General features: G+C 39.6%; 1 protein-coding gene across 1 annotated transcript in view; it reads left to right on the top strand.

Annotated features, from left to right (window-relative positions):
• Positions 1 to 16464, top strand: part of RALGAPA2 (Ral GTPase activating protein catalytic subunit alpha 2) — a 415476-nt gene that overhangs the window by 108685 nt on the left and 290327 nt on the right. The window contains exons 11-13 of the mRNA XM_075564042.1: positions 8003 to 8170; positions 9154 to 9291; positions 12445 to 12593. Coding sequence (XP_075420157.1) covers positions 8003 to 8170; positions 9154 to 9291; positions 12445 to 12593 — 455 coding nt within the window. The remainder of the gene's footprint in view (positions 1 to 8002; positions 8171 to 9153; positions 9292 to 12444; positions 12594 to 16464) is intronic.

Genomic DNA, 16464 nt, shown 5'->3' with positions numbered 1-16464 from the left:
TTACAGAGCCACACATCAATCACATAACAGGAGGGTAAGGAAAAGCTCCAGATGCCTCTTGAGAAAAGTTCCCAAGAGACATGCATGAGGCTAGACATCTACTGCTCAACGGTGGTTCCACACCAGGCTATGCTCATTGCTGCCTTTTCTCAATGCCTTCTAACTTGTACTTACCTTTCTCTTTCTAACCTGTGGAGATTTGGCTTTGCCTTCAAGAATTTTGTCCAATCTTTGTACAACTTCAGCCTGGTGATGACTACCTTGCTCGGATGAATGCACACGTGGACAGTTGTACTGTTGACTTTCTCCACTGTCCCAGCTCGATGTAGATGATGTACGTCTTTCTGTACACTTGGGCCATCTTGCTGACTTGCTGGCCTTTGAAGTGTCCTCAAACCACCTGACACTCTGTCCTTGCCTATGGCATAGAGCGGACATTATACTTCTGCTGCAGCTCCTTGGAGAGTGGGGATTATACGATGTTCCTGCGCAGGTGCGTGGGGTCATTGCAGTGGCATTTGCGGTTCTTGCTGAAGTCTGAGGTCATGAAGGGGTTGAACCTCTTGGTGACCATTGGACGTCAGGAGGACTTCGACGCTCCATGGTGCGGTCTTCCCGAATTCTATCTTGCGATTTCTAGCTTTGTTTCTATCACCAATGCCATATTTTCCAATTCTTGTTCTTCCTCTTTGTTTCCAACTTTTGCATTCTACTCTCCAATACTTATCAATGTATTTTGATTACATGTTTGATCCATTTCAGACTGAAAATGTTTGAATTTTTCAGTTTCCTCATCCCTAGTTTTAGCACCATTAATACATAAAGGTTAGTTGTACTGATGATGTTTCCTTGTATGTGGATTAGTATTATCATATCAGAGACAGCTTTGTACTTCAAGATAGATTTGGAAATGTCCCTTTGTTTATGACTATGAATGTGAATCACCCTATTCCTCTTGAACCTGTGATTCCAGGCATAAGTCAAATATATAATTTTCTGATTCAAATGGCCACCAACAATCTGTGTCAGCCCACTAATGCCTAGGATATCAATCTTGTTCCATTTCATTTTCCAAGGCTTCCAATTTTCATAATTTTCCTACATGAATAACTTGTCTTTTCAAAATTCCAATGATTAAGAGTTGTTTTCAGCTAGTTCTTCTTCTTTTGAGTTGTAGCCCACCAACCAGAGAAGATCCCGAAGGCTTTACTTCCGCAGGCTCTGCTCCCACGGCTTTACTCCCCCACAGCATCAGGATCCCTTCTACTTTGAGGAGGCAACTCTTCCCCAGTCATGTTCAAATTCCTTCCAACCTGAAGAGTTTATCCAGCACTGTCTGTGACAGTGTTTGGCTTCTGTTCACAAGGTTGTCACTATCTGACCACGTTCTACTATCCATACAGGTTTTGGTGGCCAGTTCTTCTAAGTGGACAGCCTCTTCCTTCTTTGTCTTCTGTTCTTCATTTGGAAGTTCTGAATTATGGTGTTGGCCAACAGTATTGAATACACCATGGCCTGTCAAGGGAACAAATCACTGTGTATTGGAAGAAGTACAACTAGGATGCCCCTTAGACACTAAGATGGTCAGACTTTGTTTCATGGACTTTGGACATGTTATCAAGAAAGAACCAATCTCTGGAGAAGGACATTGTATTGGACAGGGTTTTCTAGAGAGACAAACCAGATTGCTAGTAATTATATATAAATATATTTATAAGGATAGATATATAATTCAAGAAATAAACCGTTAAATAATATACAGATAGATAATACAAGAAATTAACAGTTAAATTTTAAAGCAGTGAGATACTAGCAGTCCTTCAAGTTTTGAGAGCTGCCATTTACCAGTTTTCTTCTGTAGAGAGAGCTGGGCTATATATACCCAGGCAGCAAACTGCAGGGCAGGTCCCCAACTGTCATCAACTGTCAGTCCCCAGCTCCAGAGATGAACATTCCAATTGTGTGGGCTTAAAGGGACCTCAACTTACAGCGACACAGTCCACAGGCTAGGCATCCCACAGGTAGTGTACCCCTTTAAACTGAGGCACAGAACAAGCAAGGCGAGGCTCACCGAGCCATTTATCCCTCTGCCCTTCAGTTAATCCTACTTGTGTTTATCGGCCAGGCTGGCACAATAAACTATAGCAATCCACCCCTTGCCAGCCTGGCACCTGTACACAATTCTTTACCAATACATACTTATCTAATTTTCAGATATTAATGAAATCACACTTATACTTATCATCAATCATCTATCATACATATAGATGAAAACACACTGAGTCAAATTATATCTGATATAACATACTTGAACAAAGGAAATATATGCAATAATCACATACAAAGAAAATACATTGACAATTACAAGCCTCGCTTTTGCAATTGATCACGTGGTCGTAATTGATAGGTAGAACTGCCTTCTACTGCTACCCATTCTGTATAACCTTTGCCCTCAGCAAGCACCTCAGCTGGCTGCGGTTTTTGGCCTGGCAGGGTGACCCAGACCTCCATTCCTGAGGGGTCTGGGTCATTATAAGTCCTGTTAGGATTGGGTTGCTGCAACTTACCATTTACTTTAATAACAGGGCATGGTAACACTAAGAGTCGGCATATGGGATCTCCTGGATTCCAGACATATTCTTCTTTACCTCCATTATGTAATACCAGTCCAATTTCTCCTTGGTAATCAGGATCAATCACACCACTTAGTACGGTGACACTCTTCCTGACCTGTTGATCCAAAGGCATGAGAAGTCCCAAGTGCCCAGGGGGCATTCTCAGCTGCCAGTTCAGTGGAATCCGTGCTGTGTTTTCAGGTGGGAGAGTTCCTTGATCTGAAGCAATGCTATGTGGGATGCCATGCCGGTGGATGAGGCATTCTGTAAGTCCACGAATAGTAGTTTTGGCAGAAGCATCACGTGCAGGGAAGGCAAATCCATATCCAGAGTAGGTGCCTATTCCAGTAAGAATAAACCGCTGTCCCCTCCATGATGGAAGTGGTCCTATGTAATCAACCTGCCACCAAGTTGCTGGTTGATCTCCCTGAGGAATTGTCCCATATCTTGGACTTAATGTTGGTTTCTGTTGCTGGCAAATGGGACACTCAGCAGTGGCAGTGGCCAAGTTAGCCTTGGTGAGTGGAAGTCCATGTTGCTGTGCCCAAGCATAACCTCCATCCCTGCCACCATGTCCACTTTGTTCATGTGCCCATTGGGCGATAACACGGACGGCAGAAGAGAGAGGAGGACCAATCTCCACAGCGCGTGTCATCTTATCCACTTGATTATTAAAGTCCTCCTCTTCAGAGGTAATCCTTTGGTGAGTGTTCACGTGAGCTACAATTAACTTTACTTTCTTGGTCCATTCAGAGAGGTCTATCCACATACCTCTTCCCCACACCTCCTTGTCACCATTTTTCCAATCATGGTCCTTCCAATTCCCTGACCATCCAGCCAAGCCATTAGCCACAGCCCATGAATCAGTGTATAATCTCACATCTGGTCATTTTTCCTTATATGCAAACTGAACGGCCAGGTGCACTGCTCGAAGTTCTTCCCATTGGGAAGATTTCCCTTCACCACTGTCCTTTAGGGAGATCCCAGAAAAGGGCTGTAGTGCTGCTGCTGTCCACTTATGAGTGGCACCTGCATATCGTGCAGAGCCATCCATAAACCAAGCATTACTTTTTTGGTCTTCACTTAAAGTATGGTAAGGAACTCCCCAGGAGGCCATAGGTGCAGAGTGGGAGAAAGGAGGCAATGTGACAGGAGTGGAGACTGTTGGCATTTGGGCCACTTCTTCATGCAGCTTACTTGTTCCTTCAGGTCCTGCTTTGGCCCGATCTCGTATATACCACTTCCATTTAACAATGGAGTATTGCTGCACACGTCCAACTTTATGATAGGTAATTCAGGCCTCATGGTGACTTGGCCCATGGTGAGGCATTCAGTCTCCACCAAGGCCCAGTAACAGGCCAACAGCTGTTTTTCAAAGGGGGAGTAGTTGTTTGCAGAGGATGGCAAGACTTTACTCCAAAATCCCAATGGTCTACGCTGTGATTCACCAATAGGGGTCTGCCAAAGATTCCACACTGCATCTTTATCTACAACTGACACCTCTAGCACCATTGGGTCAGCTGGATCATATGGTCCCAGTGGCAAAGCAGCTTGCACGGCAGCCTGAACTTGTTGAAGAGCCTTTTCTTGTTCTGGGCCCCACTCAAATATGGAGGCTTTTCGTGTCACTTGATAAATAGGTCGAAGTAGAACACCCAAGTGAGGAATATGCTGCCTCCCAAATCCGAAGAGGCCCACTAGGCGTTGTGCCTCTTTTTTAGTCATTGGGGGAGCTAAATGTAATAGCTTATCCTTCACTTTAGTAGGAATATCTCGACATGCCCCACACCACTAGACTCCTAGAAATTTTACTGATGTGGAGGGTACCTGAATCTTTGTTGGGTTGATTTCCCAACCCCTTGTATGCAGATATTGTACCAATGAATCTTGAGTGCTTAGATAAAGTATAGCAGACATCCTTCTTGTTAGGAAGTTAGCAAAAAAAGAGAGAGAGAATCTCTTCTAGAAGATAGATTGGTACAGTGGCTACAACAAGGGGCTTAAATTTAGGAACAATTTTGGGGGTGCTGTGTGACTGGGCAATCTTTCCTTCCGTTGTACACAGGGTGACTATGCATTGGAACTGACCTACACATACATTCTATCTTAAATTAGTTGTGTTGTGATTTTGTTTAATACAAATTTACATATGGAGGGAAAATTTCGTATTTGAGCAAAACCATTCCATTACTACCCTTGTGTTCTCATCATAAACTATAAATCCAGAGATGAGTGGGAAGGAGGCCATTCCCAAATCTCTGTGGTGCTTTCTGACCAGCTGGAAGAATAAATATTCAGAAAACTTGAAGACAGGACAATTGAAATTACTAACTCTGAGGTGGAAAAATAAACCAAGGAGTAAAGGAAGGAAAATGTATATAGCTTAAGGGACTTATATGGGATAATACCAAGTAAACTAGGTGTGTATTGTAGGGTCATAGATAGATTGAAGGAAGGATTGGTAGAGATATGGCTAGATAAAAATGCGCTGAAGCAAATATTAAGAAATGCTAATGGTAGAATGTAGACATATACACTTCTTTAAACATTTTAATGTATGAAAAATAATATAAAATTTGGAAAAACATTAGAAAAGGATTTTATACTTTGCCTTTGTTTATCTTTCAAATAAGAATAATTGATGTCTATACTGATAACACTACAGTCTTATAAAGACCTCTATTATAACAATTTATCCATTATATGAACTTTCCCTACAAGTGAAGTTAGCTTACAGTTGCATCTTGTGGCATGAATTTTAAAGAGGATATTAAAACAATTTTCTGAAACCTGTGGTTAAGACCTAGATTTGTCACTAACCAGTTTGTAACCTTGGAAACTATATTAGGTTTTCTGAGCCTTTGGCTCTTCTTCTCTAGAAGAAAACATTCATCTGACGGTGCCCAACTATCAGCAAGAATAGCATCTGAAGTCTTAAAGGCTTGTCTTAAAACACACAGTCATCTAAGTCCACATGGAAGAAGCACAACAGCATGTGTGATCCAAGAATTGTCAATATTATAACCCAAAACCAGAGGAGGGATTGATATTAGAGTTTCAAATCTGAGCACCCAGTTTGCAGAAGCCTAAGAGTCATGAGTTGGAATCAATTTGATCGCCATGAGTATGGCATGGTTTTGGTTTATGGATGACAGTGAAAGCCCAAGATTCAGTTGCAGGGTCCCCAAGTAGATTAAGAATGGTCAGAATCCCCTCTGACCATTGACTAGAAATGTGAATAGCCTTGTTATCAACAGAGTGCCTGGCAAAGTGGACTAATGCAGATATAGTTTGGTTAAAACACCTTATCCTATGTTGCTCCTTTTGATTCATTTCAACTTTGTTTTAGTTTTTTTTAATTTTCTGTTATCTCTGCAATTGAGAGTTTTCTGTTTTCTTTTGTTGTTGGGTTCTTTTGCCTTTACTTTTTATATGGAATTCAGGATAGATAAATTTATACATACAGTATCTGGGTTAATATTTTTTTGAAGTATGGCATGGGGAATTGGAGGAAATGGGAAGGTAATAATAATGAATACAAGAAAGAAGAAATTTTCTAAAATTGATTACAGTGATAATTACACAATTCTCCTTAATATGTTTAAACCATTGAATTTCATGATATATGAATTATGTCAATAAAATATTAAAATTATAATTCAAAAAAGGAAGGTACCAAACAACAACAAGACCGATTCAGCTTAGGTAAAAATAGTTTAAAAGTGTTATGATTTGCACTGGTTGAGATTGAGCTAATGAACACTTATGTGCAAATATACTTAATATAACTTTCATATTGAAACAACAACAGTGCATTCGTTTGAGTATTGAGGTACTTGGTAAAGTGCATGTCATAGGTGCTCATCTCTCATGCAGAAATAGTCCATAAAACAGTTATTTCCCATTTAATTACTGGTTTATATTTTTGGAATCTTCCTGCCCTAGATCAGTAAATTCTTTGTGTAGGTGTGTCAGGGGATTCCTTAATATTAATTAAAAAGAAAAATCACTACCATCAAATCAATTCTGACTGACAATGACCTTATAGGACAGGGTAGCACTGCCCCTGTGAATTTCCAAGGCTGTAAGTCTTTAGGACAGTAGAAAGCCTCATCTTTCTCCAAGGAGAGGCTGGCTAGTAGTTGCAAGCTGCTGACCTTGCCATCAGCGGCCCAAAACATAAGAACGAAGCCCTGAGGTGTCCTTTCTTTTGTTGTTGTAGTTAGTTCAGGGATCGTTTGTTGGCCTTTAGGACTGTTTTCCAGTCCAGTCTGTTGGGGCACCACGCCCTGGCCCCAAAGTCCACTTTCAGCATTCCCTGGGGACCTTGCCACTCCATTCCCTTGCTGTTACGCTGCACTCCCCCAGTGCTTTGCCTCGGTGTGGTGGGATCAGGTCAGGTGCAATTCCCACACTGTGTCTCCGGTGCTGTCCCCTCTAGCGCCATTGGTCACTGAGGGGCATCATGTCTTATAGTGGGGCCAGCCATGTTGTCCTCTCTGTGGACTGGCTGCTCTAATCAGGAACATCATCGAGGAGTCCTTTCATGTTAATTGAATTCATATAAAATTCAGAATGACACACTGGCTGGTGGCTTTTGATAACATTGACAGCTGTGCTCAGTGGTATATTGGTAAATATTGAGCAGCTGATACACACACACACACACACACACACACGAGATGGGGGAAGGACCCCAAACCTGATTTTTAGCATTTTCCTGTTTCTGTGTGTAAATACTTCCAGCATAGTCAAACCAATCTCCCAAAGTATGACTACTTTATGTGGAGCTGTGAAGAAGTGTGCACAGTTGGCTACCACTGGCTGTAGTAATATATCTGTTATCAGTTTACTCTTTATTCTTTGGAAAAAGTTTCCTTTTGTACAATTAAGATGCTTTCCATATCCACTTAAAATATCTGTGTTATTATTTTAAGTTGTAGAGTTGATACCTACTTTATAGACCTTGTAAGACAAAGAAGAACTGTATCATGGGACCCCCAAGGGTATAATCTGTATAGGTGCATACTGCCAGGTCTTTTATCTCACGTAACTCTGGTGGGCGCAAGCCACCGACTATCTGGGTAGCAGCTGGGTGCTTAGCCATTATGCCCTAAGAATCTCTTAAACCTATAAAGTCATGTATTTTGTAGGAAAAAAATATTGATTTAGAATATAGAAGCTATAAATGACCTTTTTTACCTTTCCCGTTTATGAGAATTTTTTTCCAGTTTATTTTTCTGTGCAAAGAGATATATGGTCCTGTGTTCATTGGTTTCAAAGACAAGTCTGAAAGCAGTGATAGCCATTTGGAATGTCTGATACATGTGGCTGTGTTGTGATTGACACGGTGTGGGTTTCACCAGTGTTTTCTCTCTTACTTTTAGGCATTCTTGCTGCCTTCTAGTGACATAGCGGTAACAAGGAAAGTAGTGCAAGTATACAGAAAGTGGATCCTGCAGGACAAACCTGTATTCATGGAAGAGCCAGACAAAAAAGACATTACTGAAGAACAAGCCGAAAAGCTCGGATTTTCAGAAACTGATAGCAGGGAGGTAATATTTCACCACTTGTCATTTGAGCAAACCATTCCTGCTCCTTCTAGGGTCCCCACCGGTGGAACACAGGCAGACCAACTTAATTTTATCTTATATGTACTGGGCATTATTTTGTTCTGTTGTACATAGGGTCACTCTGAGCCAGAACTGACTCGATGGCACCTAACAGCAACAACAACACCAAGAACACGAACAACAACTCTCAAGTTGCTCCGTTCCATGAGGACCTACCTCATTGAAGTAACTTCTGTCTTTTACTAAAGAGGGCCATCTCAAAGCCATCAAACTAGGACCACATGCACATTACATCTTTGTTAATAATTACTGCATTGTTTCATAAACCATCCTGTGCACCACATCTCCGAGTGAGACTAAAAAGGTCACTATCTTGTTCTTGGCAAGTTTCAATAACTAGCATTGGAGAAGTTGAGAATGTTTTGGCAAATTTCTCTTGTGCAGTGGACTTTAACTAAAGCAGTTGGCCTGTTACACATTTGATAGAACTGTTGGCTAAATATTAAGTATTATTTCATTGTTAGCCTCACTGTCTTCTAGAGTAGGCTCTGTCACACTGAATCTTTTCATCCATGGTTGATAAAGCTAGAGGTGGAATAAATGTAAAATGACAGTGAACCAACATCCTGAAATGTAAAGAAATTATGTCATATTTATATTTTAATGAAGCCCTATATACTTCTAAATATTTGTCTCCCATAATTTCCATTTCTCACTATTAGTGATATCTTAACACCTATTCACAAGGTCAAGTTAAATAGGTGAGGAAATGGAGTCCATCACAACTTTAGAGGTGTCTTACATTCCCTTTCAGCCATTTGACAAACATTTATATTTTAGGTGCTGGAGGTAGAGTTTTAAACAAAACAGAAGAAACCTTCTCATAAATGCTACTGAGTGTACGAACTTAAACATGTGAACTTGTGATTCGTTCTATTGCATTAACTGGTGGTTATTTTTTAAAGGCCTCATCCGAAAGTTCTGGCCATAAGCGATCTTCCAGTTGGGGGCGGACATACTCCTTCACGAGTGCAGTGAGCAGAGGCTGTGTACTAGAAGAGGAAAGTAGCAATGTGAAAGCTGGTGCCCAGGTTATGCTGCAGGTATGCAGCCAGGCCAGACTCAAAGGCCTCCACTTGGAGTCACTGTAAAATTTTGTGTATTGAGTATAACAGCATATAAACTGTGGTGATATTTTTAGCTCTGTCTCCATAAATAACTCTTATAAATTCCACTTCCACGTTTTCACTCTGATTTCCTGCATACAATTGTTAGAGGTTGTTTTCATCAAAGGAGATAAGAACTAAGAGGGATTGTTATGGAGTGAATGTGAAATGACTGAGATTTAAATTTTAAGACTATCTTCAGAATATGCGTGGGGAGATATATTACAAACTTGTGATTATCTAAGTTTATGTGCGGTAGTTCTCTGGAGAATTCTGTATTGTCAAGCCACATTTGTGCTTCTAATATGTCTATGAAGCTCAATGATTAAGGCTGTAGCTTTTAGATATTTCCATGACTAAATGCAAGTATATGAAATAGAGCTGATACCATTTAGAAACATTGGACTTTGGCTTGTCCCTTAGCCTACTCAGACCTCAGAATTCTCTCTGAAAATGGGGACTGGGCGATTATCTTTTGAATCTGACTTAATTTGAAGTTATTAGCACTGAAAGTAAAAAAAAGAGATAGCTGGCCCCCTGCCGCCCGGCCCCAAGTTCATAACCGTGTCCAGTTGAGCTTCCAAGGCAGAGGTTCAGCATGGAGTGCAGAAGGCTGTGCAAGATAAGCATGTTGCTCAGCTCTCGATGGTGCTGTGTTCTGTTTTCTCCATCTTGATGTGTCCATATTGTGTTTTTTGTTTCCAAGTTAACTAGTTTAATATGTTGTAATTGAGAAGTTTCTTCATTTTCAATTGAAAATCAGCAAATAATTTGAAATTAACTTTTAAAAATCAAGATAACTTTACTTGAGCAGTTTCAAAGACCTTCTGTGCAATGAATGCATTAACCTGTATCCCCATTAGAGAAAAATTAGTGGAGGAACCCCTTTCCTATGTTCCTCAGCTGCACGCTCTCCTGAGAGGACTGCCAGGGTTAAATTCAGGTGGGGATGGCTGGAGGCAGATATTGCCGTTATCTTGTTTACTGGAAGCATAAATTCCATTTACTTGAACTAAGAGAAACATTTTTTTTCTACTTGATCACTCTATAACTTTAAAAAGTATATAGTTTTAATGTAAGTAACTGTTTTGTTTTCGTTATATCTAGTACATTGGTCCTTTACTTGGTTCATTAGGGAAAATAGTGTCCAAATTGAGATTTAATAAAATAATTGCTTTGATAAGAATAGGTTATATATTAATAATTTTATTGGTTTATTCATACTTTACTTGTTTTAAGAAGATATTAAAGTCATATCGTGGGCATTTTGATTTTTAAAAATTTTTTATAAGTAAATTGAAAGCAGTATAATATATGAAAACTCTCAAATTTACCTTGGGAATATGCAAAAATTGTAAAACAAGAAACCACATTCATTGCATAAAAATGACTTATATTACAGTATATCATTTATAATGCATTTATTTTAAACTAATAGTCTGCCATAGTTTAAGATAGAATGTTTTTCTTTTTTTTAACCTAAAGGCTAGAAGTTCTCCACAAAATTATATTATCAATTAATATATTATAGTGCTTTATTTAGTCCTTGGGCTACATTGTGAAGAGGAACCAGTCCCTAAAGAAAATATCTGCATGGTAAAGTAGAGGGGAAGTGAGAAAGACAAAGGCCCTCAGTGAGATGGTTTGACCCAGTGGCTGTGAATGTGAACTCAAACCTAACAATTGTGGGGATGGTACAGGATGGGGCTGTGTTTGTGCTGTTGCACATGAGTCACAAGGGACACGATGGCACCTGAAAACAACTAACTTAGTAATTATTCCTAATGAATTGGGATATGATCCCATTTGAAGCTTGCAGAAGATAATTCTCAAATCTTAGAAGCTGTCACTAATTGATTTTTGAGTGTGTTAATTTTAATCTTGGGGTAGTTTATATATTTTCCTTGAAATGGGGATTTATTAATTTATCTACAAATAAATTGGTATGTCTGATTGTTTCAAAATCACTTGCATTTGTACTGCTGAGCACCATGGAAGCTAAGGGGAATATAGCTCTCTACAGAGGCACTATGATTTGGAATCAACTCAATGACACGCAATAACAGCAAAGATGGATCAGATCCATTTCCATTACTAGAATGACACTTGGACTATCCAAGTTGATGGATGACCAACATCCTCTGTGTAAATAGCACATTGCTATTTAACTGTAGGGCTCCTAAGTGATAAATTACGAAGTAATAATTTATATCAATACTTTTTCATTTTTCTTCTCAAATACCCCTGATGACAGAGGCGCGTGAACTAGAGTTAATAGGTTTGTGGCAGAGCATAGAATAGTTGGCTGATTAAATAGTTTTTGAAATTTCAGATTTTTATATTAAGGATTCATTTAGATTTTTTATTTTACTACATAATATCTTTCTCATATTAAAAACAAAACACTTGTAGAAGATGTGCAGTGTAGATCCTGAGGCTTGCTTGATCTGTAGTGAAGCTTATTGTCAGTAAGGGAGTCTTGTAAGTGGAAGATTGACTGGTAGCCGCAGAGTTCTTTCGGGTTCAGGTTCTCCTTCTCCTCCCTACCCCAAAGTTATTCACTTAGAGGCAATAACCCTATCTCATTCCTCCCCTTTTATTCCCACCCCTGCTTTATTTTTTGAAGTGTCCAAAAGAAGGCTACAACCATTTTTCTGAGTCATAAAATTTCTAGAGTTGCAATATGAATATGTAGCAGTACACCCCCACCCCCGCATCAAAAAGCCTTTTGGGTGTCTCAATATTTAAGTTATCCTAACGGGTGAACTAAAACAATCTTCAGGGTATTTCAGGACCACTTTCCTTATAGAAGGTGCCTTAGTAAGCCATTCAAGCCTATCAACTTCTCTGAAGAAGTAAGATGAGGCTCTCTGATCCCATAAAGATTTAGTATTGAAAACTATATGGAGAGGTTCTTCTCTATCTTAAAGTATCTCTACGAGTTGGAATTGACTTGAAGTCAGTGAGTTTTGCCTTAAAGAAACAAAATCTGTCTGGAAACAACTCAAAAGGTGAAGTTACTGCGTGCTCCTTAAGCACAATTAACTCGGATTGATATGTTCCATTGTATTTTCTAATTTTGGTTTTCAGGTATTTTTGACAAATGCTGCAAATGTCTTTTTGTTGGAACCATGTGCTGAGGTTCCTGTGCTCCTGAGGGAACAGGTGGACGCCTGTAAGGCTGTTTTGGTGATTTTTAGGCGCATGATAATGGAGCTTCCAATGAACCAGAAGACGTGGTGAGCTATTTTCAAATTAGTTAATGTTGTGAAACAGACATTTCTAGTTTTCAACATAATAATTAAAATGTTAAGGCTTCTATTTCTTAGCTGGTTTAATAAAGTTAACAGTAAGATGATAATCTTTTGTACTAGTTTCTGTGAATTATTAAGAATATTTCTTAATTATTCTATGAATAATTAAGAATTATTCAGTAGTTTAAGACTTTATTTTTGTTACTGGTCCTAAAAATGTTCTTGAATTAAGAATAAGTTGTCATGTAATTTGATAGTATATTTTTCTAACTTATGCCATCATCAGACATGGTTTAGTGGAAAAGTAGTAATTGGTCTTAGTTCTAGGAGATTAAAGACACAGGTTTAAGAATGTTCATACAGACGCCTTTATTAAATCTTAAGCAGGAAACAGATAAAACAATGACAAAAATGAATAATCCAGATCAGGGAGGCCATCATGGTGTCCAAAAATTCAATGGGCATGTTGTTAATTGTAGAAGAGAGAAAACAGAAGAAATTCATCACAAAATCATAGTTAGCTTCAGATCAGGTTATCACAATTGAAGTTGGGACAACTGAATCACGACTGGGCTAAAGATACACTGCTACAAATTAGACACCTTTTGTAGGGTTAGTTCTGGGGCCCTCCAGCTGTCTGATTGGGCGGGGCGTCATTCTTAGTCCTGTGGGCCTACTGCTTCCATTTCTATTGAGTTCACGCCCAGGCAGGTCTCTGGGCAAAATTGCCCATCACTGGGTTGCGCTGGGGAGTTGGATGTAATCCCATTCAAACACACTTATGAGAGTAAAAGCTTTTTATGTTGACTAATGGTCAGAAATAACTCCCGTTAAGGCTTAACCCACATTAAGACTCAAGATGCACTTAGCCTTCTGCAAACCAGGTGCTCAGAATTTAAGCTCTAATACATGCTTTAAAATATTCTTCATTAGCCAAGAAAAATTACCTAGTTGTCTCCAAATACTAGAAACTTCTTTTTAATTGCTTAAAAGTGGAAGTTTTAAATTCATTTTGGGAAAGAAGTTATTTTGTGACACATTCTCAAAGTGACCAAAAGCAATGTGATCAAAAGTGCAATGACACCATTAGAACTTTCTCACGCAAGTGTTTTTCTTATCTGTCCTGCATTCTTGTGAGGTATTTTGTGTTGTTATTACTCTTAGAGGAATTACACCTAAAAATTAATAATAGGTGTTTTCCTGTGGTCCTCCCATAATGTATGTTATTACATCACCCAAACTTATGAAGTGTGTACAGTAGTTCTCAGCATTTAGTCTAAAACATTTCTTTATTTTCTGTATTTCAAAGATGGGGTTTCCAATCCAGCCTTTTGTTCCCCCAAGTAACTCGGTGGCACTGTTGGGTCAGCCTGGGACTGCTGGTAGCAAGGTCAGCGGGCCAGGCTGAGCACCTGGTTTCCAGGGAGAAAAGTGAGACCGTCTGTCCCCTTACAGGTTTACAGCTGCAGAAACACTGAATAGGGCCACTGTGAGTCAGTAACAACTGGAAAACACTGAGTTGAGTTATGTTCTTCCCTCTCTGCCACATCCTACTGAGAACAAGCTGCTGTTACTGCTTCCCACACTTCACTGAGGGTTGGCAGGGTTCGAGCTTCTTTTTCCTAGGGTTCTATATGCCATGTCAAGTAACAGTTAAAACTGGAAGTATTACATTTTGAAAGTATCATTTAAATGAAGTTATTGCTGCATCTTAATCTTAGTATGCATCAACTACATTGTCTGCTCCTCACAGGTGTATGAGTATATTTTATTTACTTTGAAAATTATTTTGTAAAATTTGTAATGCTGCTGTTTTTATTAATTCAAAATGCCCCAGGTAAATTATAAAAATAAACTACAGAAATAGATGAAAATATTTACCAAAAATACTGAGTGGAGCATAGAAAAAGATGTGACCTCTTTCTTCAGCAGACTCTTCTGTATTACGTACCAGACAATACATAAATTCCCTTTACTCCCCCCCTCCCCCCCAGTCTTCCTTCCATTCAGTAAGGGCATGATGGCACACATCGGGCTGCTGACCACGACACGGTCAGTTTGAAACCACTAGGCACTCAGTGGGAGAAGCATGGCGCATCCTGCTCACAGAATTGCAATCTTGGGGACTCACAGGCAGTTCTGCTGTGTCCTGGAGGGTTGAATGAGTCAGCATTGACTAAATGGCAACGAGTGAGCTTCTTGAAGATATAAAGGTAAATTAGGCAAGTTCACTGACCTGAGGTTTCCAGCCTCAAAAGTATGAGAGACACAATAAACACAAAACAACTTCAGGTAGAAAAACACTGAAGCAGAATAAGGGGCTGAGAGCTGCTTGTGTCCAGTGTGTGTGACTCAAGGTGGAGAGAAGGGAAGTTACTTCCTTAGATGTTAGGAGAGGCTTTTCTGAGGGAGAAGCATTTGAATGAAGGGGAGTTAGAGGGGAGAGCATTGCTGGAGGAAGGAAGAAATGACATCCAGTACAAAATCCCCTTCGGGATGGGGAACTACAAAGGCTGGTATGTGCCAGGAAAAACAAGATTTCTACTGTGCTGGAGTGGATAGAGTATATGGGAGGGGGGCTGACAGAAGGGCAGAGGGGAAGGCAAATATTAGGCTGAATGGTGCCTTGCTCCAAAGACTACCTCTGGCTGCTAGATAGAAAATAAGCCATGCATTGATGCAAGGAATCTGCAACAGAGATGGTAATGGCTTAAGTCCAGGTGGTACCTAGACGATTCTAAGCAGTACTGAAGTAGTCAATAACTGACCCGCTAGTTCTTAAGGAGATTATCAGGGTGGTAAAACAGTAATAAACTAGATAATGAAACCAGTAGGGTAGCACACACTCTTGATTTCATGTACTCCTAAAGAAGTGTGTGATACTCTTCAGTTTTCCTCTGAGAAGTTCCCAAAAGTCAGAGTTTAACAACATTGAAAGCAACAAGCTAGGATTCAGACTAGCTCCCTGCCAGTGTTCTTTCTTTTGGTAAGAAAGACTTGCCAAATGTAGGTACAGATTTTTCTCCACCTTTTTCCCCCGAAGGGAATTCTATTTGCTCCCATATTTTCATAGTTTCTGAAATTGAATTAAATCTCTTAGTTGTCAGTTATTACTTTTGGGGGGTGGTGGTTCTTTTTTTAAAATGTGATTTTGGTGACAATGTACAGAGCAAATTGGTTTTCCATTCAACTATTCGTGTGCATTTTATTTTTTAAGATGTTTCATTGTGAATTGGGTAAGGGTTAACAGAGCAGATCAATTTTCCATTCATGGTACATCGACATTTTGTTTCATGTCATTGATTGTCATCTCCTAGTATTTATTCCACTTCCTTCTGTTTATATCTCTTGTTTTCATTCCTCTTTCCTCACGCTTATGAACTTTGTCCTTGGGCACATGTTACGCTTTTGATCTCAAATGATTCATTCTTCTGAAGATTACATACCTCCCTATTGTTCTTAATCCCTTGTAGACCTGTGTATAATTTGGCTGAAATTTGAGCTATGGGGGTGACTCAAGGCCATAGTCCTGAGGGTTCTACCACTCTATCTGACCAGTAAGCCTGGTCTTTTTAAGATTTTGAGTTTCTTGCTACATTTTCCAACTCTGTTCAGATATCCTAATGTAATGGTAGCTGGGCACTATCTAGTTCTTCGATTTTTAAGGTTGTGAGGCTTATGTTTGTGTGGCCTTTAGTCCAGTAGTCTGATAGTTTCCATGAGTCTTCACTTGTCTTCATGATTATTTACTCAGGTGGGGAGTGACTGATGATTGAACCTTAGCTGGATACTCGCAAGCTTTGTGAACTAGGAGGGGGTACCCCCCAACAACACACACAGAAAAAGCTCTTCTGGG

This window comes from Tenrec ecaudatus, chromosome 12, assembly GCF_050624435.1.
Source record: "Tenrec ecaudatus isolate mTenEca1 chromosome 12, mTenEca1.hap1, whole genome shotgun sequence".
NCBI classification, from domain to species: domain Eukaryota; kingdom Metazoa; phylum Chordata; class Mammalia; order Afrosoricida; family Tenrecidae; genus Tenrec; species Tenrec ecaudatus.
Note: the sequence above shows the minus strand (reverse complement) of the source record. Positions and strands in the feature narration are given on the sequence as shown.